The 17,961-nt window shown below is 49.3% G+C and overlaps 1 protein-coding gene across 2 annotated transcripts; it reads left to right on the top strand.

Moving 5' to 3' along the window:
* Window positions 1–6,116: 6,116 nt before the first annotated feature.
* Window positions 6,117–9,142, top strand: PNMA8A (PNMA family member 8A; the record flags this gene model as incomplete). 2 transcript variants are annotated; one of them, XM_079760002.1, is made up of 2 exons in its annotated part: window positions 6,117–7,792; window positions 8,274–9,142. In XM_079760002.1, the coding sequence occupies exons 1-2, from the start codon at window positions 6,529–6,531 to the stop codon at window positions 8,288–8,290; spliced, it is 1,281 nt and encodes a 426-aa protein (XP_079616128.1). In that variant the 5' UTR covers window positions 6,117–6,528. The 2 variants fall into 2 exon arrangements, with proteins under 2 accessions (XP_079616128.1, XP_079616127.1); XM_079760001.1 differs by lacking the exon at window positions 8,274–9,142 and having other exon boundaries at window positions 6,117–6,335; window positions 6,455–8,001.
* Between the last annotated feature and the right edge of the window lie 8,819 nt (window positions 9,143–17,961).

Below are 17,961 nucleotides of genomic sequence, written 5' to 3'. Positions count from 1 at the left end.
GCACCAGTAGGGTCCCTAGGCCTGGCTGGTGATCAGGGCCAATCGGGGCCTTCTGGCTGCCAGCTGGAGCCTTCCTTTGTTCTGCGCTGCCCCCTGGTGGTCAACACACATCATAGCAAGCGATTGAAACTCCCGGTCTCCCGGTCGAACTCCCGAGGGGACACTTTGCATATTAGCCTTTTATATATATAGATACCATAGGGATACTGAGGGTTCAGTTCCAGACTAACATAATAAAGCAAATATCACAATACAGTGAGTCACATGCCTTTGGGGTTTCCCAGGGCATATAAAAAGTTATGTTTATACTGTAACATAGTAAGTGTGCAATGGTACCATGTCTAAAAAACCAATGTTTATATACATTAATTTAAAATACTGTATTGTTAAAAAATGCTAACTGTCACCTAGTCTTCAGCAAGTCATAATCTTTTTTGCTGGTGGAGGGTCTTACCTTCAGGTTTGTAAAAAATGCGATATCTGAGAAACACAATAAAGTGAAACACAATAAAATGAGGTGTGCCCATGCCTTTTCCCACATATCTAAAATGTTTAATAATGCCAGTTTTCTAAAATTATAGAATAATTATTTAAATAGAGAACACTGTGCATATTCATTTGGTTAAATATTTCAATAAAATATGGATGGACAGGGTGCCTCTTTCTTCCCAGTTAACAGTATGAATTTTACCTTTAAAAGGTATAGGATGGGATATTTTATGAGAACAACTAAGATTAAAACAACAAAATCCTCTGGGGATTTTACTCTTTGCGTAAGCCATGTTAGCAAAACAGAAAATAAAAGAAAACACCAATGACAGAAGGCATTTAGAAAAAATTTTTTTTCATTATGAATATTTATTTATTTTAATATATTTTTATTGATTTCAGAGAAGAAGGAAGAGGGAGAGAGAGATAGAAACATCCATGATGAGAGAGAATCATGGATCCGCTGCCTCCTGCAAGTCCCCCACTGGGGATCGAGCCCGGAACCCAGGCATGTGCCCTTGACCAGAATCGAACCTGGGACCTTTCAGTATGCAGGCTGACGCTCTATCTACTGAGCCAAACCAGCTAGGGCTCATTATGAATATTTAACAACATAGACAAAAGTAGAGAGAATATTATAATGATCTCCACCTATAACAATTATCAACTCATGGCCAGCCTTGTTTCATCTATCCCCCACACTTTTTTTTTTTTTCTGGAGTATTTTAACAGTCATTTTTAAAGGAAGAGATAAAGTGTGGCTATTTATAATAGTCTAGCACTAGCCAGTTTGGCTCAGTGGATAGAGCATCGGCCTGTGGACTGAAGGGTCTTGCGTTCGATCCCCAGTCAAGGGCATGTACCTCGGTTGCAGGCTCGATCCCTGGCCCTGGTCAGGGCACATGCAGGAGGCAACCAACCGATGTGTCTCTCTCACATAGATGTTTCTTTCTCTCTGTCTCTCCCCCTCCCTTCCACTCTCTCTCTAAACATAAATAAATAATAAAAGAATAGAATCGTCTATGTGGTTTTAAATGGTTATATAGATGGAGAAATGTATGTGTGGGTTCACACCAGATGCTGAGGTTGGCAACCTGGGCTAGAGGTGGGGGGAGGCAGTGTGTTTGGGGGGTGAGCGGGAGGGAGAGGGGACCTTTGGGAAGTACAAGCTGAAGAAACTGAAGCGAGAAGGAGCCCTCACAGCACTGACGGAAGGAACGTGCCAGACGAGTCACAGACCCACCCGGGGGGTTAGTACAACTCACTCAGGCGGGAGTCCGGAGACGCCCAGACCATCTCTGTGTTTGGCATTTATAGAAACTCTGGGTTCTCATATAAAATCCACAGGAATTGAAAAATCAATACAAATCGAAAACCATTTCACGGATTGAAAACATACGCAGGAAGACAAGATAAAAACCCAAAAGTGAAAGGGAGAGGAAGAGGATGGGAAGGTAGCCCTAAAGCCAAAGGGCAGAGCTGAGTGGAAGGGTTGGGGGGCTGCAGGGTTGTGTTGTCATGGAAACCATAGAGCCGTTCATTGTCATGGAAACCACAGCTACTCCTTGCAGGGATGCGGCAACACTATTTTTGGATCTGCTGCTGGTCATGTGGCGCCTTGCTGGGAGAGGGAGCAGGCAGCTGCCTTCACTTAACACACACACATATATACACGAACGTATATATGTATATATGACATATACACATATAATTGCATGTTTATGAATATATAGTTATATGTTATTTTTATATATAAACAAATAAATGTTTTAAAAAGCTCTCTTATGCCCTGGCTCAGTTGATTGGAGCGTTGTCCGTTACATCAAAAGGTTATGGGTTCGACCCCTGGTCGGGGTACGGACGGGAGGCAACCGATCGATGTTTCTCACCTCAATCTCTCTCTCTCTCACAAATCCATAAAAACATTCTCAAGTGAGGATTAACAAATAAGAAAAAGTTCTCTTAAATATTTCTCTCTTAGGTATTTTGGAATGCTCACTAACGCACAGTAATCTGCTTCTCTGATTGAACCCGGACTGATAACACTCAAAAGCATCCGTGCGGCAAAGTGTTACCTCAACAGGCCTGGCCTATCAAAACCCTGCACATCCCAAAGGCCTGGCTGGCCCCTGACTGGCTCCCGTACAACCTCCAAGCCCCTGGAGCATCCTGTGCCAACAATGTGACTGGTGGTGGGGGCTCGGGCCACACGGTACCGCTGACCTCCGGAGGGGCTGGAGGCGGAGTAACTAAGGCAGCCACACAGGTCGGTGCCCCATGCCCATGTGAGCAACGGGATAAACACCCTGCGCGCTCCGGCTCAGAGCTCCCTGTGTACCCAGAGGTTACAGGTTCAATCCCCAGTCAGGACACATCCCCGGGTTGTGGGCTCCACCCCTGGTCAGGGTGTGTACAAAAGGCAACCAATGGATGTTTCTCTCTCAAATCAATGTTTTTCTCTCCCCCTCTCCCTTCCTCTCTCTCTAAAATCAATTTTAAAAATGTAGTCATGCCCTAGCCAGTTTGGCTCAGTGGATAGAGGGTCGGCCTGGGGACTGAAGGGTCCCGGGTTCGATTCCGGTCAAGGGCATGTACCTCGGTTGCAGGCTCTTCCCTGGCCTGGGCCCTGGTCGGGGCACGTATGGGAGACAACCAATCGATGTGTTTCTCTCACATCGACGTTTCTCTGTCTTTCCCTCTCTTTTCCACTCCCTAAAAATCAATGGAAAAATATTCTTGGGTAAGGATTAAAAAAAAAAAAATGTAGTCGCTAGTAAATTTCATAGCACAGTCAGCTACTAGCTTGCTCCTCTGGCCACCCCACTGCCCATTTATGACACTAAATGGATGATGAAGGAACAAGACATTTTGACCAGCCCTGCTGCTGGGACATGTCATTAAAGGATCAACCTTTCCTTCCTCACCGAATGTAATGGCTAAAACAGATTTATCTCCTCTTCAACTCACAAGTCGGAAGAGCTGTTTGATGGTGATGATACTACTTCATTGAAAAAAAAATTCCACGAACGGAAACTTTGTGCTAGAAAAAGCGGCTTTGGGGTTGCCCTTCAGGGGTGGATTTAAGGAGGTTGTTCTCAGTTTCCCTTTGTAGCAATGCTTTGCCAATCATCCTCGATTGCTGCTGCATTTGCAATGTCTCCGTTACCTACTGCTCCATCAGAAGCCACTCCAAATTATTGACAAAGGGCGACAACTGTTTTGTGACACGCAGTGATCTGTGGGCCAGGAATTCCCGCAGGGTGAAGCAGTGAGGGGTTGCTTCTGCTACTCCGTGTCTGCGCCCCAACTAGGAAGATGTAAACGGTTGGGGAGGGGACTCAATGGTTGGGTGCCAGAAACCGATCATTGTTCCACTAATAGAGAGATGTGGACAGGAAGCCGGGAAGGCTGGTCAACAACCTTAATTGCTCTAACCACTCACTGCTTAGTTGAAACATTGTTAGCTGAAGCAGCCTCCACCTCTGTTTGTCTTCTGTATTTTTGTTATTGGAGTTTCCTGCCTAAGGGCTGTGGGTGGATCCCGTAGTCTCAATAAAAGGGACAGCAAGGCCAGAGCAGGGAGTAGTCCTCCCACTAGAGGTGGGCTCCCGCCTGGCCCCCAATATTCCCAAATTAATACTTTTCTAGTCTCTTTTCATTTGTGTGCGGCCTTCTCCAGAACCCGAACCCTGAACCACGCAGGACGTGAAAGGGGTTCCCACAGTTGGGGGCTAGAATTGTCTAGAACCGTGGTCGGCAAACGGCGGCTCGCGAGCCACATGCGGCTCTTTGGCCCCTTGAGTGTGGCTCTTCCACAAAATACCACGGCCTGGGCGAGTCTATTTTGAAGAAGTGGCGTTAGAAGAAGTTTAAGTTTAGAAAATTTGGCTCTCAAAAGAAATTTCAATCGTTGTACTATTGATATTTGGCTCTGTTGACTAATGAGTTTGCCAACCACTGGTCTAGAAGTTTCTTTAATCACATCTCTGGTGCCTGAGCTGAGATCATTTGACGGCTGGGCTCAGCGTGGAACGGTGGACCGGAGCGCACACAGACGGCCTGAGCTTCTCCACAGCACGGCCCAGAGCAGAGCCGAGCTTCCACTTGGAAGCTCACGGACCCAAGAACGAGCGTGTCCCGGTGAACAAGGAAGACGTTGCGTGGTTTGTGTGGCCTCGCCTGTACCACCACAGAGCCCTTCCGCAAGACTCTCTTGGTTCAGTCACTTCCCTCCTGCCGCCTCTCTGTTGGTGAAAGCAGTTACGAGTCTGCTCAGATGCGAGGAGGGGACAAAGGTGTCCACTCCTCAACCACAGGGCTGTCACAAATGGCCCGGCTGGTGTGGCTCAGTGGTTGAGCGTCGACCTATGAACCAGGAGGTCACCGTTGGATTCCCGGTCGGGGGCACATGCCCAGGTGGCGGGCTTGGTCCCCGGTGGGGGGCGTGCAGGAGGCAGCTGATGATCGATGATGCTCTCTCATCATGGACGTTTCAGGCTCTCTCTCCCTTCCTCTCTGAAATCAATAATAATAAAAACACACACCCAAATATTTTTAAAAAATGGCCTTGTTTTAAAACCACTGCATAATGGTACACGTTCCTTCTTCAGCTGCTTCATAGGATTTCAACATGTAAAGAACGTGAGATTTTAAAACTCTGGTTATAACTAAAGTGTTTAACATTTTGATGGCATTTCTTTCTTTTTACTTTTTGCGTGAAATGTAATGGGAACTTGGGCAACCACACAAATGTCCGTCAAGCCCAAGTTCAGGGATGGCAGGGACGGCAGTGGAAGCGGCGTGAGGCTCTCCGGCCTTGCCGAGGCCATTCCAAAACGGAATCCAAAGAACAGCTTTGGGTGAAGGCCCAGCCCAAAGACCGTGCATCCTTTCAGGGGTGATCTCCCCGAACCTTCGCCACCTCCAGGCCAGGAAGGGTTTGGCTGGTTAGTGTCCCCATTGAGAAGAGGAAGGAGCTCAGGGCTGCACCGCCTGGAAGCGGCATTGTTAGGGGAGGGCCTGGCCGGAAGCCACTCAAAACGGAGTCACTGAGGGTTTAACCTCAACAAAGCTGTTGCCTGCGGGGAAAGGTGAGCCGGTGTCCCCAGGCTTCGGGGTGGTTGGAGCGGGGGTGGAAGCCAGTAGTTTCTAGAAGTTTCTGGAGACTCAGGCACTGTCGCTGAAGTGGGCTCCGCCCGGAGCTGAGGCTTTTGTTAGAGGAGCGGAGGGGGACTCAGGCCGCGCTCTCCGTTTGCCCTCTGATTTCTTGGGGTCTCCCAGGGGTCACCGACGGAGGGCTGGTTGGTGCGGCAGCCCCCGCGCCCCCGAGGCCCCACCCTGAGTGGAGGAGGGTGCACAGAGGGGGTCGGGACCCCGAGGCCCACCCTGAGTGGAGGAGGGGGCACAGAGGGGGTCGGGACGGGCAATCCGAGCGTGCGCAGAGCCGCTGAACCGCGCGGGGCTCCCCAAGCCCAACGCTGTGCCCTCGCGCGCGAGCCGGCGGTTGGACGGTTGCCTTGGAGACCGCGCGGGCGCAGCGCGGCCGTGCGGGCTGCGCGGGAGCAAGTGCGCAAGCGCGCGCTGCGACGCCGGCGTCGGCTCCGCGCAGCTGCGGCCTGGACGTCGCGTGACCCGCGGGGGCCGGAGCGAGGACCGACGCCGGCTTCCCCTCCCCTTCCGCTCCGGGTCGCCGCGCGGGGTGGTCTGAGGCGGCGCCCGGTGAGCGGCTTCGTCGAGGCGCTTCTCTTGGGCCCAGCGGGGCCTTCGGAGGCGGAGAGCCGAGTCGCTGCCGGCGGGCGGGCGGAGGGCCAGGCCGAGCGCGGGTTTTGGCGGATCCCAGGACACGTGTGAGCACTCGGGCCGGTGTGGGAGGAGCCCTGGGAAAGCGCGAGGCCTGCGGGCCGGCCGCGGAGGGGCCGCCTTTGAGCCCCCGGGAATCTGACCTCCGTTTCTGGTCACCGCACAGGGCTAGTTCCTGGGGACCCCACCCGGCGGACCCTTCATTCCACGTGGGGTTAGAGCTCGCAGGGGATTGCGACCATGACGATGACCCTCTTGGAGGACTGGTGCCGCGGGATGGACGTGGACATCCACAGGGCCCTCCTGGTGGCGGGCATCCCGCAGGACTGTGGCCAGGAGGAGATTGAGGAGACCTTGAACCGGGTCCTCTCCCCGCTGGGCCCGTACCACGTGCTCAACAAGATCTTTTTGAGGGAAGAGAATGCCAAAGCCGCCCTCGTTGAGGTGGGCGAGCGTGTGAGCCTGAGGGCCGTTCCCCGGGAGTTCCCGGGAAGAGGAGGTGTCTGGAGAGTGGTCTGCAGAAACCCCACCCAGGATGCTGAGTTTTTAAAAAACCTGAATGAGTTCCTGGAGGCCGAGGGGCGCACCTGGGAGGACGTGGTCCGCCTGCTCCATCTCAACAACGCCCCGGCGCCCCGGAACCAGAACCCGCCTCCGGGGAACTGGGTAGAAGCTTTGGGGGCGCTCCTGGGGACCGTGATGCAAGTCATCGTCCACATGGATACAGAGCTCCGCAGCCAGGAGGAAGCCAGGGCCCAGGAGGCCGAGGAGGCCTACGCCCTGGCCATGGCCGCTTCAACAGCTGGGAGGAAGGTCCGAAAGGAGCCAGGCGGGGCTGCCCTGAAGATGGAGAACCCAGGCGGCTGGGATGACACGGAAGATGAAGGTGACCCTCCCAAACCTTTGGTTCGGAAGGCTAGAGCTAAGGCCCACTCCAGGAGAAAGAAGCAGAAAAAGAACCCCAAGCAGGAACGAGTGTCCTGGAAGAAACCCAAAGGCCCCCATTCCAACAGCCCGGCCTCCTTGGAGGGTCCTGAGGCCGAGGATGGTGAAACCAGCGAAGTCTCAGAATGTCCCGGGAGCAGCAGAGAGCCCTGTGTGAAGCAGGAGGAGTCGGCTCTGAAGAAGCCTGTGCAGAAATGGGCCTGGGAGTCTCCCGGAAACGCCCGTCAGGATGCCCGATCGGAAGCCGCGGGCCCTCAAGTTGCCTTTGAGCCAGACCAGGATGATGATCTTAAGCCGCCGCCAAAGAAGAAGGCCATGCGCTGGGCCCCGGCAAAGAGCCCAGGCTCCTCGAGGAAGAAAAAGAAGGTGAGCCTGGGCCCCGTCTCTTACGTCCTTGTCGATGTGGAAGGCACCAAGAAGAAGCTATTGATTCCAAAGAAAGGGCCAGGCCTGCGGAGGGGTATGTCAGGCCACAGGGCCCTTCGAGGCTCACGGCCCGCTGGGTCACCGGCCTCAACGTCACAGGGTATACAGGCCACACCAGAAGGCTCTCCTCCAGGTGAGAATGACATCAGGAATCCTTTGGGTTGTGTCTACAAGCAGATGAGTGGGGAGGAGCAGGAGTGGCTGGTGGGGGCTGATGAGCCCAAGAGGGTGGTAGGTCACATGGTCAATGAGGAGGACCCCAGTGCAGTGGAGAAGGTGGACGACACACCAGTTGAGGATTTAGAGGGCAAAAGCCCTGACCTCCCTCCTCGGAGCCCCTGAAGGCCAACATGGGGATGCCATTGGGGCAGGAGGTGGCAAAGCAAACTCGCCCAGCTGTCTTCTGTCGAGCATTGCTGTGGTATTCGCAGGTCGTTCTGCTGCTCCATCTGACCATCTCCCTCCAAAGAATCGAGTGGCTTGGGGTTATAATGTTTGTTAGGGTAGGTAGGGTAGAAATGTTCAAGGACTAGAAAGTCCCAGAAAGGAAAAAAGAAAAAAAAAATTCATTTGACATCTCTCCCTGCTTTGACAATGTTGTAATTTATCTGCAGAACCCAGGAAACTTTGAGATGGACCAGCGGGCTGCAAGAAGACCAAGGAAGAAGTTCCAAGTTGGGAACAAAGCTTTCTCTTGTTATTGAATGAACCAAGACTTTTGACCCTCTTAGGGACCCACTTTGTAGAAACTGGTTCTCAGAAGTAAATGTACATGCGATCTTAGGGGGGAGGAATAAGGGAGGGCGGTATCCGAAACCCTATGCTTTTTTCTCTGCCAGGCCTGCTTCCCCACCTCCTCCTAGACTCACCTTCGAGGCTGGTGAGTCAATAAGCAGATTGGGAAGATTCTAGAATATTCATCATGATACATGGGCAAGGTCACTGCTATGCTCATCTATGTTTGACCTTTCTCCCCCATTCCCTGCTTCTTCTGAGTGGTCAGCTGATCTCTACAGGGCCTGGCGTTCTCCCTCCACCTTCTCTCCCTCCACCTTCTCTCCCTTCACCGTCTCTGAGCTTTGCTGGCGGGTAAGTTAAGCCAGGATCTCTGATGCAGGCCTGCCTTCAATGCTCCTCCTCCCAGCCTTCAACTTCCATCCTCCAGTTATCTGACCCGAGGGTGGTTAGGTCCCAAGACTTAGTTTTGGGGGAAAAAGAATGGACTTGAAGTATTTGAGTTTTAAGTTGTGTTAATAAAAATGGTCCTTGGGATAAAACCCTTTCAGGAACCTGCAGGGAAGAGGGGTGATTGGTAGGGAGGGACTTGGGCTGTCCCGGCTTCCCTGCCCTGAGTCCATCTAATGCCACCAAACTCAACATCTTTGAGGCTGAAGACACTTCTCACATTATAGTAAAAGGGAAAATAGTCTAAAAAATATCTGGCTGTCAATTTCTGGCCTCTGAATAGACCAGAATACCATGTCTCCTGTGTATGGGGGAGTGGGGGTCCGGTGGGGTGAGGGGGGCGGCTACCTATCATTGGTTTCTAAACTATCCTGAAGAGGCCCAAGGTGTGCTCAAAGATGTAATCCGAACCTATTTTTTCATTAAAAAAACCCACTGAGAAATGGGTACTCAAGTGTGTATCAGCCAAACCCATCACATTGGAGACTTAATCAAAATATTACCTTGAGTTCATAGTTAGCTTGTTTTTGTACAGGTCTGGAGTTCATTGTTTCTGCCACTTATTTGCATATAAATGCATTTCCTGTACGTGTGACTGATACCACCTTGTAAATGTCACTGCAGTGGGAGTTCAGTCCCGTGCATGCCTGTAATACCGCTTTGTAATTCACGTGCTTTGCCACGCCGCGGTTCTCAGTTGTGTGATAGCAAGTTGGTGCTTTAACGTGGTCCACAGTAATAATAATCTGTCAGAGAGTTTTCAGTCTCTCTTCTGACTTCAGTTCTTGTAAAGAATGTGAACAGTTGTTAGATGTCATAATTCAACTTGGAAAACAAACTTCTTGTGACAATTCCTTGCAAATTCCTGGATGAAGATGCAGAAAAAAAGAAAGCTGTTTCAGTCGCAGCTGCTCCTCTGTGCAAAACACCGGAGCGGGGAGGACTCGCGCTGACAAAGCCTGCAGCTCTCCCGCAGCTGATTTCAAAGTCAGGTCCTTCGGGGCTTCGTCGTGTTAACACGGAGACACCAGGATTAGGAATTGTCTGTAAATGTTATGAATAAAGTTTAGCAAATCAAGTATTGAGTCTTTTGTAGGAGGAGACGGCATGGGCTATTTAATTTGAGAAACTCCTGAACAATGCGCACGTCCTGTTGCGCTATTGTCAGACCTGCCTTCAAGCTTCAGTTTCCCATAAGAGGAAGCCATTGACGTGTCTCTTCTCTTTGCTGTATGTCCTTCCACCAATGAGAAAGGATCTACAGCAGATCTTGGGGTTTCTATAAGTTTCTAGACCAGGTAACTGGTAATGTGAATTATCTGAAAATGAGTTTATTTTTTAAAATTTATCTTTTTAAAAATGTTTTTTTTAATTGATTTCTGAGAGAGAATCATTGATCAGCTGCCTCCTGCACACCCTCTACTGGGGATCGAGCCTGCAACCTGGGCATGTGCCCTGACCAGGAATCTAACCATGATCTGGTTCCTGGGTTGATGATCAACCACTGAGCCACACCGGCTGGGCTGAGTTTATTTTTAAAAGCAGCTGGATGATGGAAATCCTTGCCTCCCCTCAGTCAGAAGCTGAGGTCTTAAGCTAAAAACTTCGTTTACTCCTGCTTAATCCTGCCCCTGCTAGGGACTCCTGAACCTGGGTGGCCACTTCATCAGAGTCACTAGGGTCTTCGTTAAATGGGCCCTTGGGGGATGTATCTGTATCTTAATTTCTCTGGAGAATTCTATACACTGTCGGTGGGAGAGCTCCAGATGGGATAATTCACACCAGGAAAGGCACAGATCCTTTGGGGTCAAGGTTGGGGTTTTGTGAAAGGAGCACAGAAGTTGTCGGGGGGGGGGGGGTGTGGTGGGGGAGATGCATGAGAAACAGAGGGACACTGGGCTCAGAGGACTGCCAGCTAATGGACACTGGAGTGGCAAAGCCATAGAGACAGGAAGTAGATTAGTGGTTGCCAGGGGTTGGGTGGGGGAGGGGGAATACGGAGTGACTGCTAATGGGTACGGGGTTTCCTTGGGCGGGGGGGGGGGGGGGGGGAGAGGGGGATGAAAATGTTCTGGAACTAGAGGTGGTCATTGCACAACATCATGAATGGACGAAATGTCACTGAGTTGTACACTTCAGTTAATTTGATGTGAATTTCAACTCAATTTTTAAAAAGCCTGCCAGCTGAATCCTGGGCCGTTTTTGAGGGGAGCTAGGTGAGGGTTTTTAATACTCTCCCTGCATTGAAAAAGTCACCACGTCAAACACACGTGTTCGACGTGGAAGCCACGTCCCTCCGCTGCCAGGCGAGTGAGCGCTGCAGACCGTGGGAGAAAGCTTTCCCTGTCTGCGCATGCGAATTCTTTCATCCCCCTGTTCTTGGTTAGGAGACTTTTCAGCTTCCCAAGCGCCGGTTTTTTAAATTCCAGCCGGGGGTCATCTATTCTGGCATAACCGTGGAAGCGAGAGGCCGGCAGAGTGGAGTGCACGCGTCTGGTCTCCCTCAAGTAAAACCCCGCCCGGGGCTCGGCTTCCAGGGAAGGTTCTGCAGCAACAGCGAATGCGTAGCTCAAGTCAACAATGTAGCTGACGGAGTTCCTTATCGCGCTGGAGGCGAGTTCTGAGTGTTCCTCTTCTGGCGCTCACACCGGGTACGCAATGTGAGCACTTACAGAATGTTCAAGACCAAGTCCTCCCACAGCCCTGACCGGTGTGGCTCAGTGGATAGAGCGTCCCTGTGGACTGAAGGGTCCCAGGGTCGATTCCGCTCAAGGGCATGTACCTTGGTTGCGGGCACATCCCCAGTAGGGGGTGTTGCAGGAGGCAGCTGGTCGATGTTTCTAACTCTCTATCCCTCTCCCTTCCTCTCTGTAAAAATATATTTAAAAAAAAAAAATCTCTCTTCTCTCTCTCTCTCTCTATTTTCCCTCCCTCTCTCCCTGAAAGCATATCCTCAGATGAGGATTTAAAAAAAGATTCTGTATGTGCTTAACTGAGGCGTTTTCTGCCAGTACAAGATAAGCTGTTTTAAGAAGGTTGGTTCTGGTGCATGTTAAAATGTCCTGCTATGAACCTCCATCATTCAGACAGCTCAGTCCTGACTGAAGGATGGGGAAACGGAGCTACCTAAATACACAGTTACAGGCTGTGATCTAGATGAGGTTTTGAAGGGGTGTGAGGAAGAGGAATTATTCAGAAAACGCTGTTGGGACAACAAGCTAAGTATTTTGGAAAACAGAAGCCACTCCTTACATCAAAATTAATGCCAGAAAGGTCAAATATTTGTAGAATGAAGTTGTAAGAGTTGCAGAAGGAAAGCTGGGAGGGAGCTTTCAAAGCCGAGTGCAGTCTGGTCACCTCACAAAAATGTAGGCCAAAGCTGGGGCCCAGGCAGGCTTCCCGCCTCAAGTAACCTGAAACCATCCAAGGAAACCGCTACTTAGCCACTGTGACCACAGACAATTTAACTTTTTAATCTGCGGGAAAATAAGCTAAAAGATAGTGACACACTGGGGAAAAACAAAGGTTTCATACCTTTTTTTAAAAAATCTTCACCCGAGGATATTTTTTCCATTGATTTTAAAAAATATATATTTCTGTTGATTTCAGAGAGGAAAGGAGAGGGAGATAGATAAACAGAAACATCAATGATGAGAGAGAATCATTGATCCGCTGCCTCTTGCATGCCCCCTATTGGGGATTGAGCACACAACCTGGGCTTTTTTTTTTTTTTTAATATATTTTATTGATGTTTTTACAGAGAGGAAGGGAGAGGGAGAGAGAGTTAGAAACATTGATGAGAGAGAAACATCAATCAGCTGCCTCCTGCACACCCTCCACTGGGGATGTGCCCGCAACCAAGGTACATGCCCTTGACTGGAATCGAACCTGGGACCCTTGAGTCCGAAGGCTGACACTCTATCCACTGAGCCAAACCAGTCAGGGCTGGGCATATGCTCTTGATTGGAATCCAACACGGGAGCCTTCCGTCCGCAGGCCAACACTCTTATCCACTGAGCCAAACCAGCCAGGGCTCATACCCTTTTTAATAGAAAGCTCATGTAGCCCAACCAGCATGGCTCAATGGTTGAGTGTTGACCTATGAACCAGGAGGTTATGGTTTGATTTCTGGTCAGGGCTCATGTCCTGGTTGCCGGCTCAATCCCCAGTGTGGGGTGTGCGGGGGCAGCTGATCAATGATTCTCTCTCATCATTGATGTTTCTATCTCCCTCTCCCTTCCTCTCTGAAATCAATAAAAAAAATTTTTTTTTTAAAAAAGGAAAGCTCATATAAGTGTTCAAGAAAAAGGAACAACTCCTGAGGAAAGGGACATGAATAGGAAGTTAACAGAAAAACAAGTATCATCAGCCAATAAACACCTAAAAAGATGTCCAACTCCACACTTAATAAAGAAATGCACACCTTTGGTCAGGTGGCCCGGTTGGAGCATTGTCCCATACACCAAAGGGTGCAGGTTCCATCCCCAGTCAGGGAGCATACCTAGGCTGTGGGTTTGAACCCTGCTCGGGTGCATACAGGAGGCAACCGATCGATGTTTCTCTCTCCCTTCCTCTCTCTTTAAAACCAATAAACATGTCCTCGGGTGAGGATTAAAAAAGTGCACAGCAAAAACAGTCACAAGAGCCCTAGCCAGCTTGGCTCAGTGGATAGAGCGTCGGTCTGTGGACTGAAGGGTGGAGGGTTCGATTCCGGTCAAGGGCACATGCCTGGGTTGCGGCTCAGTTCTCAATGGGGGGCTTGCAGGAGGCAGCCGGTCAATGATTCTCTCTCATCATTGATGTTTCTCTCTCTCCCTCTCCCTTCCTCTCTGAAATCAATAAAAATATATGTTAAAAAAAACAATGATTCTCTCATCATTGATGTTTCTCTCTCTCTCTCCCTTCCTCTCTGAAATCAATTAAAAAAAAAAAAAACAGTCACAAGAGAAGGAGGCACACATCGACCAGAGGGATGGAGCTGAGATTCTAAAACCAGCCACAAGATGCCATTTTCTACCTATCTACTCAGCAAAAGGTTGTTACTCCCCAGTGCTGGCGAGCCCACATGAAACAACCCGCTCACTCTTGCTGTGAGTGTAAACACCCCAGGGCAGTTTGGCAACAGCTGTCAAGTTTTCAAAATGACTTTTGTGTTGGGTCCAGGGAACCTGCTCCTAAGAGTTTCCTCTAATGATGTACTCCTCTCAAACACATGCCATGCGGACGTTCCGGAGAGATTATGGGTGAGTGTTTGTAAGAGTGAAAAATGAAGTAACCCCAGGTCCATCCGTATGGGACTGGTTCAATGAACGGTGAGACAGCTGTGGTACCCACTGTGGACACACTGCAGACATGAAAAAGAACGGTTCAACCCTGGCTGGTGTGGCTCAGTGGTTGAGTGTCATCCCATGTACCGGGAGGTCGCTGGTTCGATTCCCCATCAGGGCACATACCCGGGTTTCAGACTCAATCCCCAGATGGTGGTCGCAGGAGGCACCGATGGATGTTTTCCCCTCTCTCTCTCTCTCTCTCTCTCTCTCTCTCTCACACACTCTCGTCAGTAAAAAATATTTAAAGGTTCAAATGTCTATCACTGATGTGGAACAATTTGGAAAAAATTTTTTAAAATATATTTTTATTGATTTCAGAGAGGAAGGGAAAGGAAGAGAAAGATAGAAACATCAATGATGAGAGAAAATCCTTGATTGGCTGTCTCCTGCATGCCCCCTACTGGGGATCAAGCCACAACTCAGGCATGTGCCCTTGACCAGAATCGAATCCGGGAACTTTCAGTTCGCAGGCCGACGCTCTATCCACTGAGCCAAACTGGCCAGGGCTTGGAGATTAACTTTTGCGTGTGAGAGAAGCTGTTGAAAAATTTTTTACCATGAAGAGTAATCAAGAAACTGAAAAGAAGTGTAACATGTGGAGGGGGCAAGCGTAAGCCCTATTAGACCGTAAAATGCATTATAAATGTATGCACGGTGGGGCAAAGGTAGGTTTACAGTTACAGTACCAAAGTTTATTATTATTTATTAATTATTGTATTATTTTCCATATGAACAACTATAAACCTACTTTTGCCCCACCCTGTATACGCCTAGCAGTTTGGTCTCCCTGACTGCCCCAAGATTTTCGGTTTCGATGAAGGCAGTGCTGTGAGTCAGCGGGACAAGTGGTCAAACCTTTCCCTGGACAGTGAGGGGATGAGAGCTGGACGCCTATGCGCCTTTCACAGAAGTAAATTCCAGATGGGCCAACAATGGAAATGCAAACCATGCAGCCATCAAGTGCAAAACGTTTTGGGTGAGTGAATAGATGCCCTTGGACGTGGCGGAAATGTTTTTCTGAGCAGAGAAAACTCAGAAGCTATGAGGGGCAGTTTGAGTCATTTGAATTTTAAGGCTTGTATGTGACCAAAGAACATTTAAAAAGTTTAAAAACTGCCAAACTGTGAATGCATATATTTGAAATCATTCCACTGATATATTCCTATTTTGTCTCTATTTCCCAAACCTTTTACTTATTGTATTTTTCTTAAATATTTTAATGTTTCGTTAAATGGATTGGTCTCTTTTTTGTTGTTGTTAATCCATTGATTTTTAGAGAGAGTGGAAGGGAGGGAAGAAAAGAGAGAGAGAGAGAGAGAGAGAGAGAGAGAGAGAGAGAGAGAGAGATGTAAAAAGCCACATTTCCTCCTGCATGTTCCCCGACCAGGGACGGGATCGAACCTGCCACCTAGGTGTGTGCCCTTGACCAGGAATTGAACCCGAGACCCTTCAGTACTCAGGCCCACACTCTAACCACTGGGCACACCGGCCAGGGCTCACTTTATTTTCAATAATGCCCTGGTGTGTGTGACTTGGTTATAGTTTTCAAAACAGCTGCCTGTTCTAATTTGGTTTTACAGGTCCAGAAAAATTCAGAGTGGGGCAGTGGGGGAAGTTAAAAAATATCTGAATGGACATGTGACCCTCTTGTCATGTCTCACCACAAGGGAAATACCCAGAATTGGCCAGCGTGGAGCCATCTAGAATAGCAAACCCTGGTGCTCAAACCCGTTACACAGCCGTTTGTTGTTATGAAGCTGCGTGTCACCAAGGCCGGGTTAAGCCTTGACAGATGCTCTGTCATTTCTTGGAGCCCCAAGAATGTGAGCAGCGGCAGCTGCCGGGTTGGCCAGTCTCTCATACAAGGACGCGCCTGGGCCGGCGGTTCAGATGGGCTGTGTCACACGCCTTAGGCAGGGGCAGATGGACAAGAGCAATCAGGCCTGCAGGACAAGGGGAGAGGAAAGAGGGCTCATTGTGGCCGCAGCCAGTGCTGTGGTCTTGGCTTCTAACGCGTTTTATTTTTAGGTTGTGGTGGTTGGTTTTATTTAATAAGGCTCCGTATAAAGAAGAAAACGAGGAACGACCCGTAATCCCACGGCCAAAATAGCCCCTGAGGACATTTTAAAAGAAGGTCCACACAGTGTTAGACATTCAAATGGGGCAGAATTGAAAATAGAAAATGCCACCCCACTCCCTTCTCCTCTACCTGCCTCCACAGCCAGCGACCAGGACAGCTTCTCATTTTCGCTTCCAAAAGAGAAAAAATGCTGCAGTATATATCAGCACATAGCTCTCTGTATGGACACTAGAGGCCTGATGCACAAAGATTCGTGCAAGAATGGGCCGTCCTTCCCCTGGCTGCCGGCACCGCCTTCGCTCCGGCCGGAGCTGCCTTTTCGCTGGGGCCCGGAGCCGCCTTTCCCCCTTCCCATGCTGCCCAGAGGCCCATGGCAACAATGCAAGTGTCCCGCCCAGCCCCCCACCACTCAGTGCCTGTGTATGCAAATTAGCCCACCATCTTTGCTTGTGTTAATTTGCATACTCACTCCTGATTGGCTGGTGGGTGTCACAAAGGTGCGGCCAATTTGCATCTTACTCTTTTATTAGTGTAGATATGTGCATGTCTATGTGTGTATTTATGTGTGTGTATATATGCATATATACATACATAAATGTACATGCATGTATGTATGTATGTGTTTTGTACATGTGTGCATATGATTGTGTGTATGTGTGTGTGTATGAATAGATGTGTGTGTGACAGGAACAGAAGCAGCAGGTCCCTTAAGACTTAACCTCGGAAGCTATACCAGGGCACCATCAGTGCCTTACAAGTTGGTAATAGATGGAGTGTTGGCTATAAACGAAACACACAGATCAAGTGCCCACATAAAACAGAAGCAAAAGGGATCAGTGATGAAAATAGGTCACCAAAGGGGGCTCATGACTGAATTCTCTTCGTTGATGTCCAAAATTCAAAACAAAATTCTCTCTATTTCTCTTTTATTCTTCGTAATCCGGATCAAAGATGATTTATCATGGATGTTATGGTTGATCTTAGAGTATTTTCCCCCAAATTTTGAAGTAGCAAACTTGACATTCTGCTTTTAATTTCTAATCACCTTCCTTCCCTCCTTCCTTCCTTCCTTCCTTCCTTCCTTCCTTCCTTCCTTCCTTCCTTCCTTCCTTCTTTCCTTCCTTCCTTCCTTCCTTCCTTCCTCCCTCCCTTCCTTCCTCCCTCCCTCCCTCCCTCCCTCCCTCCCTCCCTCCCTCCCTCCCTTCCTTCCTTCCTTCCTTCCTTCCTTCCTTCCTTCCTTCCTTCCTCCCTCCCTCCCTCCCTCCCTCCCTCCCTCCCTCCCTTCCTTTCTTCCTTCTTTCCTTCCTTTTTTGTTAATCCTCACCTTGGGTTATTTTTCATTGAGTTTTTTTTTAGAGAGAGTGGAAGGGAGAGAGAGACACACAGAGAGAAACATCAATGTGAGAGAGAAACATCGATTGGTTGCCTCCCACACGTGCCACGACCCGGGCCAGGAATTGAGCCTGCAACTGAGGTATGTGCCCTTGACCGGAATCGAACCTGAGACCCTTCAGTCCGAGGTCCAATGATCTGTCCACTGAACCAAACCAGCCAGGGCTCTAATTATTTGTCTTGAATAGCTCGTGGCTTAAATGCAGTGAAATGACTAAATATTAAATACCGTTCTTTTTAAAAAAAAAAATACAGTTCTTAATTGTTATTCTATGTGATGTTATAAATGTCAGCACACTCAAGTCTAAGAGATTA

Source organism: Cnephaeus nilssonii (genome assembly GCF_951640355.1).
Source record: "Cnephaeus nilssonii genome assembly, chromosome: 20".
NCBI classification, from domain to species: Eukaryota; Metazoa; Chordata; class Mammalia; order Chiroptera; family Vespertilionidae; genus Cnephaeus; species Cnephaeus nilssonii.
This window is presented reverse-complemented; position numbering and strand designations above follow the sequence as displayed.